This window comes from Podospora anserina, chromosome 4 (assembly GCF_000226545.1).
Source record: "Podospora anserina S mat+ genomic DNA chromosome 4, supercontig 4".
NCBI lineage: Eukaryota > Fungi > Ascomycota > Sordariomycetes > Sordariales > Podosporaceae > Podospora > Podospora anserina.
Window position 1 is genome coordinate 1,263,956 of NW_001914850.1, and position 12,368 is coordinate 1,276,323.

Sequence of the window (12,368 nt, forward strand, 5' to 3'; positions counted from 1 at the left end):
ACAAGAGTGGAAGCTAATGATTGGGCTAGGGTGAATAGCTGTTTCCTTGAAGAAGAATTGTGATTGAGAGGTGCTTGGATGGTCGAGAAAAGTTGCTGATATGAGATGTTGACCAGAAAGATGGCGCGGCTATGAATTTGGTATCGATAGCTATGCACGACCGGAACCGTGATTCTCGCGGGTGCTGTGGGGGCCATCTTTGGGAGACCTATGGGCATTGGGGGCTGTGAGTTTTCGGAAATCATCGCGTAATCAGTTTCCCGAGCAAAGAGCGAAAAGAAAGAGCAATGGAAGGTGAGGGTTAATGGGAGATGGTCGAGAAGACCATCGAGGCCTACGAGGCGGTTGTGACGGCTATACTGGAATTTTCGGTCCAGAGCCCAAGGTACGGCATAAAACAGTACCAGAGGGAAGATGGGTATTTTGAGATACCTCTATAGGTAGTGAAGTGTAGAACAAGTGTCTCGGCCCGGCATCTTGGCGGTCCCAACCCGGCGGGGCGGATCGGCTCCGCTTGCTCCCGCTCCGCAACGGAGGACCGGTCCGACCATCGGGGACTTTTCTGTGAGATATCAAAACAGCTACGCAGAACAAAACAAACCATCAGGCTTTTGCAACAGAAACAAAATCAGGTCCCAACGCATATCTCGCCAGAATTTGCATCCTTGACATCAAATAACTGTCCTTCTCCACGCTGTTGCACAACATCTGGACGGATTGCGTCATGGCAGACTTTCATTATTCGCTAGGATCCCACGGGGAAGGGCTCCACAATTGTCCATTACCCTCACTCAGCTTCATCGTCGACTTACAAATCCAGTATAAAACCGCCTTCTGCCGACCTTCTAGAATATCGATCGTGTTCTCTACACTCAATTGCAAATGTCAGAGACATCAGAACAGAAAATGGCAGACGCACTCGAATGGAACTACACATCACCCTTGGCGGGGTATGAGAACGCCCCTCCTCTTCCCGATGAGCGCACCGATGACGGCAAGAGCTATGTCAACAACCAGACGGGTGTGAAGAGCGTGGCATACGAAAGGTTCATTGAGCCGTTGGATAACGGTCGACGGGGTGGTTTGTAAGTTCTCTTTCTGTTCCCTCACCATGACCCACCTCATCACTCACTATCCCCAGCGACATTCATGTCTATTACTTCCAAAACAACCCTCAACAAACCCAATATGCGAGAGAGCTCTGGCAGAGAATCCGGCATGAATTCCCAGAACTACGTATCTATACCTTCTGGGACCGCCCTGTGGGACCGCATCCGGTCGCTATGTTTGAGGTGAACTTGTTCACTCCTGCACAGTTTGGAGCCTTCATTCCGTGGCTAGCGATTTGGAGAGGGCCTCTGTCCGTGTTGGTGCACCCCAACACTACTCACGAAGATGACGTACCACATGAGTTGGAGAGGGAGCTGAAGAATCATACCGAGAGGGCGATTTGGCTGGGGGAGAGGATTCCGCTTGACGTGGGAAGGTTCAAGAGTTTGGTGGCGGCATTCAAGAGAGCAGAAAGTAATAAGGGGGAGTAAGCGGTGTTGTAAGGAGCGAGGTTGGATATTTTGACGAACTGAACGACTGTTGGTTATGTTATGATGATCTTGGGTTAGGTTTTAGGGAATGGGACAAAAATAACCATGGCTTGCAGGTTGAGGGCTTGCAGATACGGTGCTCCTGCCATTTCTCTAAGCGCGGGTATTGCCGACTGTGCTCTTGCAGAAATCCGATCTCTTCAGCTGCTGAAGAGTTCCCATCCGCTCGATGTTGCACCAGCTTTGGCTTCTCAAAGATTCCTTCTATCGGCGTCAATTTCCCCCGCAGCTGACAGGCAAAGATCGACACGCTCATGCACGGGGAAACTGGGGTCTTTTGGGCATCTCAACTCACACAGCAGCAGCCTTCCCAACAGTTCAGTGGAAACCTCATTTCCAACAGAATAATCACCAAGACCAGATGTCATGATGTCTTCTCTTGGAACACAGACTATTTTCATCCGCAATCGAAAAGTTAAGCCCAAAGCTCAAGCCACACATTTTCCCATGTCTTATCGCTTCCCGCCCGATCCCCCATTGGGCTGCCGCCTTTTCGGACCTCGTCTCCCATTGGTGGCTTCGTTCAAGAGCATGAGCTTGAAGTTCGGTTTGGGCTTTTCAGCTTGCAGGGGTCTCAACACCAAACCGCCCCCCCTCTCCGCGGTTCATGGTACCTGCGTTGTCTGCAGTGCAAAGCCAGTCCAGTCCTTTTGAGAAAAGATGGGGAGCAGCCTGGTCCCCACGTCGGCCCCCTTCCTGTAGCATTTGCTCGCTTCCCTCGTGACATGAACATGGATGGGGCAAAAGTTCTCTAATCTGGACGGTCTCCTTTTCTCTGTTTCTTTCTACCTGACCAACCGTGGTACCCATTCGGCTGTTCACACATAGCAGAAGTCACATCTGCATGTGAGGGATTTGGTGACACTCTGTTGGGAGAGCATTAGCGACTCCAGCTTCCATCTTTTTGAATATACTGTCTTATCTTGTTGTCGACTATCAAGATGGGCCGCCGATATCCCCCGGCCTCGATGCTGCTCGCCCTTTTGCTCTCTCAGACAATCACGTTCGTGGTGTCACAGTCGGTTGTCTACGTGACAGACTTGACCATCTTCAACTCTCTTGTACGCGCATCTTATCTCAGCTCCCAATGAATAGGGACCATATCTGATTAACTGCGACTCACGACAGGCACCATGCGCATCATGGGCTGTGAGCTACAACATCCAGGGTCTAACGCGAAACGCCTGCCCCCAAGCCGTGACAGAGCTTCAATCGTGTGTTTGCAGCAAGAACAACAACTTCGCCTCTATAGCGTCGGATATATCCTCTAGTGTCAGGTTAACATGCGGATCAACAGCGACCGAGGACCAGTCCTCTGCGGCGACTGTCCTGAGTGCCTACTGCAACCAGGCAACACCTGTTTCGTTCCCTTCTCCAACTGCCGTGTCTGTGGCAATCACTGATATCGCTGAGATGGATCTTTTGGCCCCATGCGCAAGGACGGCCTTGAGCTATGCTGTTCGGTAAGTCTCATCGCACGTTCAACTTTCCTCGTGCTGCTTGAGGACGCTTTGCTGATATCGTTGTGAACAGAGACCTGGTAGGCCAAATGCACAGTCTTTCTAACGCAGTTGGATACTAACGACAACCGGTGAATAGAGAGGGAAATGCCCAACAGATAACGCAGGCTATGCGAGTTGCGCGTGCTTCAAGAACCAGAACTCACTCTTGGTGAGCCAGGAAATCAACACCTCAGTCAGGCGAGCGTGCTCCTCCAACGCGGCCGATGTGTCGTCTGCCCAGGCCATGTTTGCTGGCTACTGCGGCCTGAACAACGGAACCTCGAACTTCCCCAAGCCGACAGACCCGCCTGGTGCTATGACATATTATGTCACCGACTTGCCGCAATTCCAGACGCTCGCTCCCTGTGCCGCCTCAGGACTAAGCTATGCTCTCCAAGGGGTAGGTAGATCGGATAGGACGAGACAGAACAGGTGCTGACCATGGCTGGTAGCAAACGCGAGGGCTGTGTCCTGCTGGCCCCAAAGCATTGGCCTCGTGCGCTTGCTTAAAGGAGGGGATGACACTGGAGCTCTCAAGGGAGATTACTTCAAGCGTGAAGGCATATTGCAGGTCGACAGCAACGGAGGATGTTAGCTCTGCTATCTCGGTAGGGTTTCAAAGTCCTTATAGACGACAAGCCCGCTAACATATTTGTAGGTTTACAACTACTATTGCAGTGCTGCCGAGAACAAAGTGACGGCCGCCGGGGTCACGAATTCGGTTGACCAAACATATGCAACTGGGGTTTCTGGCGGCGTCCCCAGAGCAACAGGTGGCCCGGGTAGCTCAGGAGGCGGGAGTAGTGGTGGCGATTCAAACACAGATAACAACTCCTCCAGGACTAATCTCGGCATGATCATCGGCATTGCGGCAGGTGCCATCGGAGGCATAGTTCTCCTGGGTGCTCTGATCTGGCGTCTCTGCAAGTCCTCCCGGAACCGTCGAGAACAAGAGCGTTTGGCCGCGCTGGCTGCTCCACCACCCCAACCGTCGGTCGAACCCAAGCTTGCTCCCCCAACATACCGGCCTTTTGCGAGTCCCATTGCCGCCGTCAACAAGCCAACATTTGCGTCTGACGTCGTTGCTGCTCCTCCGCCGGTGGACTCACCAGCTCCGAGCTCGACACTGCGAGTAAATTCGCCTGGAAGAACAGACAACGTATCACCAATCTCGACCACAGGGCCATACTCACCCCCGCAGAACCAATCTGCGGTCCACAGCGCGCTCTTCCCGCCAACGCCAGGCACCTCAGAACTTCACGCTCAAACACCGAGCCCCTACAATTCAACTTCACCACCAAACGCACCCGAACTCCACGGCCAAGCAGCTGCTTCCTCTCTCTACCCACCCATGCCGGGCACATCCGAGCTTCAATCGCAGAACACTCAACCAGTTCTCGCTCCGCCAAACCCATATCACTCCCCAGCACAGCCAAGAGCCCCAGAACTGTACGGCCAGGGAGCCCCCCAAGCCAACAGACCAGAACTCCAAGGGCAAGGAGCCATGGTGCCACCTCCACCACATGCTCCGGAACTGTATGGTCAAGGAGCACCGATGGCCAATAGACCTGAGCTTGCAGGCCAAGGGGCGATGTACCCGGGGCAACCTCACTCACAGAACATGTCGGAGCTTCAGGGGCAGGGGTCACATTTGCATAATGTGAATATGAACAGGCCGGAGCTCCAGGGTCAGGGGATGATGTTTGCTCCTCCTGCGGCGCCGGGGACGCAGGAGCTGCATGGGCAGGGGGGACAATATGGGCAGCCTCAAGGGCAGCAAGGAGGAGGGTTCCAGCCGTATCAGACTGGGTACGTGCCGCCACAGTCACAGCAACCGCCAGCGCCGACTGGGCAGGCGTCGTGGCAGGCGGGCCCTGTGCCGGGGACGTATGAGATGGATGGGGAGGCTTATCATCGGGGGAGGTGATCTGGGCTACCAGGTATAAGTTATTATGAGAGGAAGGCGAGGTTAGACTTTGACTATTTCAATGTGTGATATTTAGCGAACTGGGTTGATAAGTTGAATTCCATTCCATAATGAATATTGGGATGGTCCACTGTGGTTGTTGAATTTTAAAGTGAGTGCTGCTGAGAAACCATTCAAAGACGGCCTACTTTTATCGAGCTCTTGGCGCTGTTTTTGAACAAAGAATTGGCGAGGCTGGCTGTGGTCGAACGGGCGATGCACAGACCACTCATACCAAGCGCTGTGCTGTCACACACTCCACTAGGTCCCCACTTTAAAGCGCGACTGGTTCCTGGCAGCAGCAGCCTTCCTCCGAAAACAGTCGAAAAAGAAGTCACCAACCACAACCCGCGACCTTTCCATTTGCATATCCGGGGAATCTGAATCAACAAGACCCATCTCGTTTACGGAGTACTTCATCTCCCGCCGGCGACCTTCATCGACTACGACTCGCCGCCTTCGATTGGCCCCTCTTTCTCGACCGGTCTTAACCACGGGCGGATTTAAACCAACAAAGCTCCTTCTATGCGCTGAGAACCAGGGCAAACACGCGAGCAGGAAACACCATGGCCGCGGCCGAGGTGGACTTGGGGTACTTGTCGGCCAACGCCGGCATCCCAGAGCTCGACCTCAACACAGTCGTCACCGCGCCGACCCCAGAGCTTGTCACCTCCATCCTCCAAGCTGTCCTCACCAAGCTACGCGACTTGGAGCAAGAAAAATTCCAGCTCGAGATTGAACTGGAAGGCGCTATCCGGGGTTCGGAATCGCGCTGCGAGCAATTCAAGGCGACCTCCGAGAAGGCGCTGAAGGAGGTGGAAGAGCTTCGACAGAAGCTGCAGAGTGAAGGTTTGTTTGCGCGCTGTTTCAGCTGCCAGATAGGCTGAGCTTGGCTGACAATTCGAAACATCAGAATCTTCGAGACGATCAATCGAAAATGAGCTCCAGGCCCTGAAATCATCCGGATCAGCATCGCAGTCCGAAATTGACACATTGCGCGCTCGTATTGCCTCCCTCGAGACATCGAACCGCGAGACACTGGCCATCGTCGACTCCAAGACAACCGCCAATGCCACCCTTGCTGAAGAGCTCCAGAAGCAGCATCAGAAGATTCTGAAGCTTAACTCGGAGATCTCTTCGCTAAACCAGTCTGTCCAATCGGCTCAGACAGCCGCGAACTCGGCCAAATACCGGGAAGAGGCACTCAAACAGGAGCTTGAACTTGCTAAGAAGAACAACGAGTGGTATGATGCCGAACTCAAGACAAAGGCCGCCGAGAGCCTCAAGTTCCGAAAGGAGAAGGGCGCTCGTATTGCCGAGCTCCAACGAATGAACGAGGATGCGAACTCGACCATCGAATCGCTCACTCGGTCTGAACAACAGCTGCGGAAGAGGTTGGATGAAGCTCAGTCAAAGGCGGAGGAGGCTTTGAGCAAGGTCCAGCAGCTTCAAGAGTCCAATTCCCGTGCCGAAGAGAGCTTCAGGCAGGAGCTTGAGTCCCAGAAGCGTCTCGTCGACCTCAAGGATCAACAATCAGAGACTCACCGCGAAAGGCTAAAGGAGGTAACGGATCGTCTGGAGCAGGTCAAGGATGACCATGCCGAGGAGATGCGCCGTGTGCGCCGGGAACTTGAGCAGGCGAAACAAGATCTCACCCAAGCAGAGCAGCAAACACAGAACCTGCAGGCCGAGATCGATCGTTTGCGCGTGTCCGTCGTCGAATCCGAACAGTCTCATGGCGAAGCGCCGCAAACTCCAAGGGCCAATGGTTCTTTTATGGTTCGTCCTGGATCTCCATTCGGCACGCCACTCTCGGTTCGCGGCAAGCGTGCTACGGATACTCTGGAGGAACTTCTCAAGGTCAAGGCTCAACTCACGACTGAACAGCGCAAGAACCAAAAGCTTCAGCAGGATCTCGACGACGTGCTTGGTATGCTGGAGGCCAAGGCGCCAGAGTTGGAGGAGACCTTGGCTCAAAATGAGGAGCTCAAGGCCGATTTGGACAAGTACACCGAACTGTCGCAACAAGCATGGGAAACAGCCGAGGCGGCCAAGAAGGCCCAGCGTAAAGCTGAGGTTACTGTCGCATCCATCCAAGCAGAGAACAAGATCTTCCGTGCTCAGGTCCGTGACCTCGGGACCCAGGTTCACGTCCTTGTCTTCAACGCCCATGCCCAGGAGAAGGGCATGGATATGTTGACTCCGGACGAACAAGAACAGTTTGAACGGATGCAGCGTGGAGAGATCAGCGAGAACGCACTTGAGGATATGTCCGACACTCACCGCTTTATCACAGAAAGGTTTGTGGTCTTCAAGAACATTGCTGAGCTCCAGCAAAAGAACGAGGAGCTTCTCAGAATTACTCGCGAGCTCGCCAATAAGATGGAGGATGAGGAAGCAAACACCAAGGCACGGGAAGAGGCCTTGGAGCTGGAGAACCCGCAGGAACTGCACAATACCATTCGCCAACTTCAAGAAGAGATCCAGACTCTTTTGGTCAAGTCCAGGAGCTACGTTCAAGAACGTGACATGTTCCGTCGGATGCTGCAGCAAAAGGCCGACTCTGCTGAAATCAGACAAGCCCTTGGTATCGCCGGGGACGGTGGGCGTGAGGTGCTTGCTAGCATCGAACAACCTGCTCAAACCGACGACAATCTTGTGCAGGCCTTTAGGGATCTGCAAGCTCAGTACGACGCATACCGGGCCGACCAGTCTGCTGACAGAAACGCCCTCAAAGATCAGATCCAGAAGCTCTCCTCCGAGAAGGCCTCTCTTCAGAGCGAGATTTCACGCGTCTCCAGCCAGCTTACTCTTGCTGCCGAACGCTATAGCATTCTTGAGTCTAACTTCAAGGCCCTTCAAACCGAGAAGCAGGAGATCCAGAAGAGGAATCAGTCTTTGTCGGAGTCTGCTGCCAAGCAAGACTTGCGGACGCAGCAGGTGGCTGAGGATCTCGTTGAGGCTCGCGGGCTTGTCGAAAGCTTGCGGAGCGAGAACGCCAATCTGAAGGCTGAAAAGACATTGTGGAAGACAATTCAGGAAAGGCTTAGCGGCGACAACGAAAGCCTTGCGCAGGAGAAGACCAGACTTAACAATCTTTTGTCAAACCAGCAATCGCTACTTAATGAACGGGAACTTAGCGAGTCGGAAACCAAGCGCAGACTTCAGGGTCAAATCGATGCCTTGGATGCCGAACTTACCACAACCAAGCGAAAGCTTTCAGAAGAGATAGATGAAGGACGCAGGCTTCAACAGCGGAAGGAATACGACGCCCAACAAGCCCAGAAGCGCATCGACGAACTCCTAAGCGCCATTTCACAAGTCAAGCAGGACAATGCCCAACTCAAGACAAGTCGCGACCATCTTCAGGCTCGTGTGAGCGAGCTGGAGATTGAGGTCAGGAACGCCCAAGAGCGTGCCGAGAGACTTCGTCCTCTGCCGACTCCCCGACCAGGGACGATACACGACCAGGGCGGTATCAGTGCCGAGGCTCAGGAGCGCATTGATGAGCTGGACAACGAGGTTCAGGATCTCAAGAACCAGTTGGATTTGGTCAATATGCAGTTGGAGAATGCCAAGGAGGAGGCCGAGCGATACAAGACACATGGCCAATCCCTTGAGGATGAGCTGAACACTCTGCTCGAGACTCAACAGGAATTCACGGCGGAGTGGGAGAAGGACGCGAATGCTAAGGTGAGCACAATCACCGAGTTGGAGCAGCGCGTGGAGGCTCTCACGTTGGAGCTCGGTGCTTCGAATAACGAGCTTAACAAGCTTCGCGATTCGCAAGCCGATGTCGCGCGGAAATCGGAGGAGAAGGAGCGCATTCTCAACAGTGAGATTGCCCGGCTCAAGAGCGAGGAGGAGAAATACAGGGAAATCGCCAAGTATCATCAACAGGATCTGCGCACTCAACAGGAGATCACCGTCAAGGCTCAACAAGAGTACGAGTACGAGTTGGTCAAGCACGCTGAGGCCGCCAAGGCCCTGCAAGATATTCGGACAAAGTTCAACGAGCTCAAGATCGAGTCTGGCAAGTGGAAGGCTGAAGCTGAGTCGGCTAAACTGGCCCTGCGCCAGAGCGAACAATCCTGGGAGGAACGCAAGGTACAGCTTGAGCAGGAGATCACTGAGATCAAGGCTAGAAAAGAAGACGCCGCGGCGCAGAACAAGCTTCTACACCAGCAACTCGACAGTGTCACTGCCCAGATTGCCGCCCTTCAGCAGAACCGCGCGGACAGTGCTGGTGATGTCTCCGCTGGCGCGATCGCCGACACCGCTACCGAAGGCCTCAGAGAGCTCAACAACTACCTGCGCCGCGAAAAGGAGATTCTGGAAGTGCAGTACGACATTAAGCTGCAGGAGGCCAAACGTTTACAGCAACAGCTGGATTACTCACAATCGCAACTCGATGAGACACGTCTCAAGCTTGATCAGGAGCGTAGATCCAACTCGGATAGCTCACGCAACTCGGCTACGCACAAGGAGATTATGGATAAACTCACTGAGCTCAACATGATCCGCGAAAGCAATGTCACCCTGCGCAACGAGAACCAACGTACCCAGGCTCAGCTTGAACGCAAGACACAAAAGATTGAGGAGCTGGAGGCCAAGATCCAGCCTCTTGAGGCTCGCATCTCGGAGCTTGACTTTGACCGCAACTTCAAGGAGCAAGAGATCAAGCAGCTCCAGGAAGCCCGGGATGGCCTGCAGAAGAGAATTGAGTCTATTCTCAGCAAGTATGGCCAGTCTGATCCCCAGGAGGTTGAGCAGCTCAAGGTCACGATCATGGAGCTTGAGACGGAGCGTGACGCTCTCAAGGCTTCGGGGCAGGCTTTGCAGGAGAAGCTCAAGGAGGCCGAGCAAACGTTGGAAACCAAGTCGAACGAGTGGAAGGCCCTCAGAGAGAAGTTTGCAGAGGACTTCAAGGGACGCTATAAGGCCATGAAGACGGCGCGCGATGAGGCTATTAACGACAAGGCTGTGCTGCAGGAGACGATTGACGGCCTCAACGCACGCTTGGCGGGCGTCGAGCAGGAGCTTACTACGACGAAACAAGAGTTGGCCAGCGTGACAGAGAAGAAGAAGGAACTTGAGCAAAAGGCTGTGGCTCCAGCACCAGTGGCTGCTGCCCCGGTTTCAGTCTTCTCGCAGCCAACCGAAAACGGCGACAATTCCGAAGTGGTTGCACAACTCAATCAGCAGCTCGAGAGCCTCAAGTCAGAACTGGAGGCTGTCAAGGCCGACAAGGCTGCCACCGATGCTCAAATTCAACAACTGCAGACGGAGCTCGCGACTGCTGTATCTGAGCGCGATCAGGCTAGGGCTGCTGCCTCTGGTGGTGATGTCACAATGGAAGACGGCCCTTCTGCGGCCCCTGTTGGCAGCCTCACTGATGAGGAGCGCAAGGCTTTGGAGGAGAAGATCGCTGCCGCCGAGGCCAAGGCTGCTGAATTCGAGCAGAAGGCCAAGGAGTTGGAGGAGCAATCCGACGCCATCGTTCGCACCCGGTCCGAAAAGATGAAGACAGCCCTTAACAAGAAACTGCAGGAGTCCAAGGAGAACCTGGAAAAGCAGGCTCAGGAGGAGAAAGCCAAACTGGAGGCCGAGTACCAATTGAAGTTGCAGCAGGAGATTGCTATTGTCAAGGCTGAACAGGTTACCTCGGCACCGCCCCAAAACGGCGTTCCGTCTACACCGGTCAAGCCGGCTGGTGAGCAACCACCAGCAACACCAGTCGTTGGTACTCCTGGCTTCGACATTGCGAACATTAGTGAGAGCCAAGTCCGCAGCTTTATTGCTAACAATACTGTTGTGGCCAACATTGTCAAGTCCAATGTGAAGAAATTGGTGGAGAAGGCAAAGGAGGCTACTGAGGCCTCGCTCAAGGCTGAATATGAGCAAAAGATTGCCACCGCCAAGGAACAGGCGTCTGCGCTGACCGAGAAGAAATCAGCTCTGCGTCTTAACATGCTCGACAGGCAACACAAGACTGCGCAGGCCAAGATTCAGATTGTTGAGACGGCTGCGAAGGAGACACCTCAGCGTCCTGTTGTGGAAGTCTGGGAGATTGCGAAGGACGCGAAGCCTCCGGCGCCAGCTCCTACGCCTACTCCGGCCCCTGCGGCTCCGGCTGCGGCTGCATCTGCGACGGCGCAAGCTGCTCCTGCTGGTATGTTTCTTATCGATGCCGTCGACGTTTTGCGAAGACAAGATGCTAACACCACAGTAGCCACCCCAACGGAGGAGAAGCCTAAACCTCCGGCTCCTCAGATTCCCAAGCCAGCATCCACAGGCATCCCAGCACCTGGCTCAGCAATCCCAGCTCCATCGACAGGTCCCGCCTTTGCCCAAAAAGCAACTACCACCACCCCAGCGCCGAGCAATTTGCCTGTGGTCAACCCCTTCGGTCAGCCAGCTCCAGCTGCGCAAGCCCAGCCTGTTCAACCTCAACAGCAACAACAACAACAGATCCCACAGCCAGCAGTTAGAACTGGTATCCCATTGCCCAGAGGTGGCGCTGCCGCTGGCCGCGGAGGAAGGGGAGGTGTTTACCAGGCTCCGGGACGTGGTGGACCAGGTGGTCATCGCGGAAGGGGTGGGTTTCAGGGTAGGGGAGGCGCAGCGGCTGCTGGCAATGCTGGCCACTTGAACCCTGCTGCGGGAGAGTTCAACCCGAACCCATCGGCTGGTAACAAGAGGCCGAGGAATGATAGCGAGGTTGGGAGTGGGGAGCGGGGGGGGAAGAGGCCTAGGGGAGGGGGGAATGTTGGTGGTGGTGCTGGCGCTGGTGGCCAGCAACAATAGTATTATTGCGGTGGGCGGCTGGGGTATTATTGAGTCCTTCGAAGGGGTTTGGGGAACTTGTGTTGGGGATTGAGCGGGGGAGGAAACCTGTATTATATTCTTTGCGCTTTTTTTTAAAATGGGAATGGGGTCACAGGGAAAATTTTGGGAGAATGAGGAGTGGAGGGGTGTGATGATGGTTTAATGCATGTTTTGCTGTGAAATGGGATGTTGTGATATTGATGAGGATAGGGAAAGGAGGAACTTTTTTTTTTAGTTGCATATTGTTTAACTTGGATGACTGTAGTGATGGTTTGTTTGTTTTTGTTGTGTTGAAGGAGTCAGGGGTAGCATGTTAACCCTAACCCGCGACTGAGTCAGTCCATCATGTAAGTCGCCTTCCTGATTGGGATCGTAGGTAGGCTGTGCAACAGTGTTTTGATGAAGATTAGGTAAATCCCAGATATGATGCGCTCATTCATGCTAGTGATTAGCTTTGTGAGATGATTGGGT

The 12,368-nt window shown here is 54.0% G+C and overlaps 3 protein-coding genes across 3 annotated transcripts; all 3 read left to right on the forward strand.

Moving 5' to 3' along the window:
- Positions 1–882: 882 nt before the first annotated feature.
- PODANS_4_7280 (uncharacterized protein) lies at positions 883–1,541 on the forward strand (the record flags this gene model as incomplete). The annotated part of the gene is made up of 2 exons (XM_001906072.1): positions 883–1,085; positions 1,142–1,541. The coding sequence occupies 2 exons, from the start codon at positions 883–885 to the stop codon at positions 1,539–1,541; spliced, it is 603 nt and encodes a 200-aa protein (XP_001906107.1).
- A 1,001-nt stretch (positions 1,542–2,542) lies between these two features.
- PODANS_4_7270 (uncharacterized protein) lies at positions 2,543–5,030 on the forward strand (the record flags this gene model as incomplete). Its single annotated transcript, XM_001906073.1, has 6 exons — positions 2,543–2,662; positions 2,730–3,064; positions 3,135–3,141; positions 3,201–3,503; positions 3,556–3,711; positions 3,762–5,030. The coding sequence occupies 6 exons, from the start codon at positions 2,543–2,545 to the stop codon at positions 5,028–5,030; spliced, it is 2,190 nt and encodes a 729-aa protein (XP_001906108.1).
- A 605-nt stretch (positions 5,031–5,635) lies between these two features.
- Positions 5,636–11,876, forward strand: PODANS_4_7260 (uncharacterized protein; the record flags this gene model as incomplete). Its single annotated transcript, XM_001906074.1, has 3 exons — positions 5,636–5,918; positions 5,983–11,241; positions 11,302–11,876. The coding sequence occupies 3 exons, from the start codon at positions 5,636–5,638 to the stop codon at positions 11,874–11,876; spliced, it is 6,117 nt and encodes a 2,038-aa protein (XP_001906109.1).
- Between the last annotated feature and the right edge of the window lie 492 nt (positions 11,877–12,368).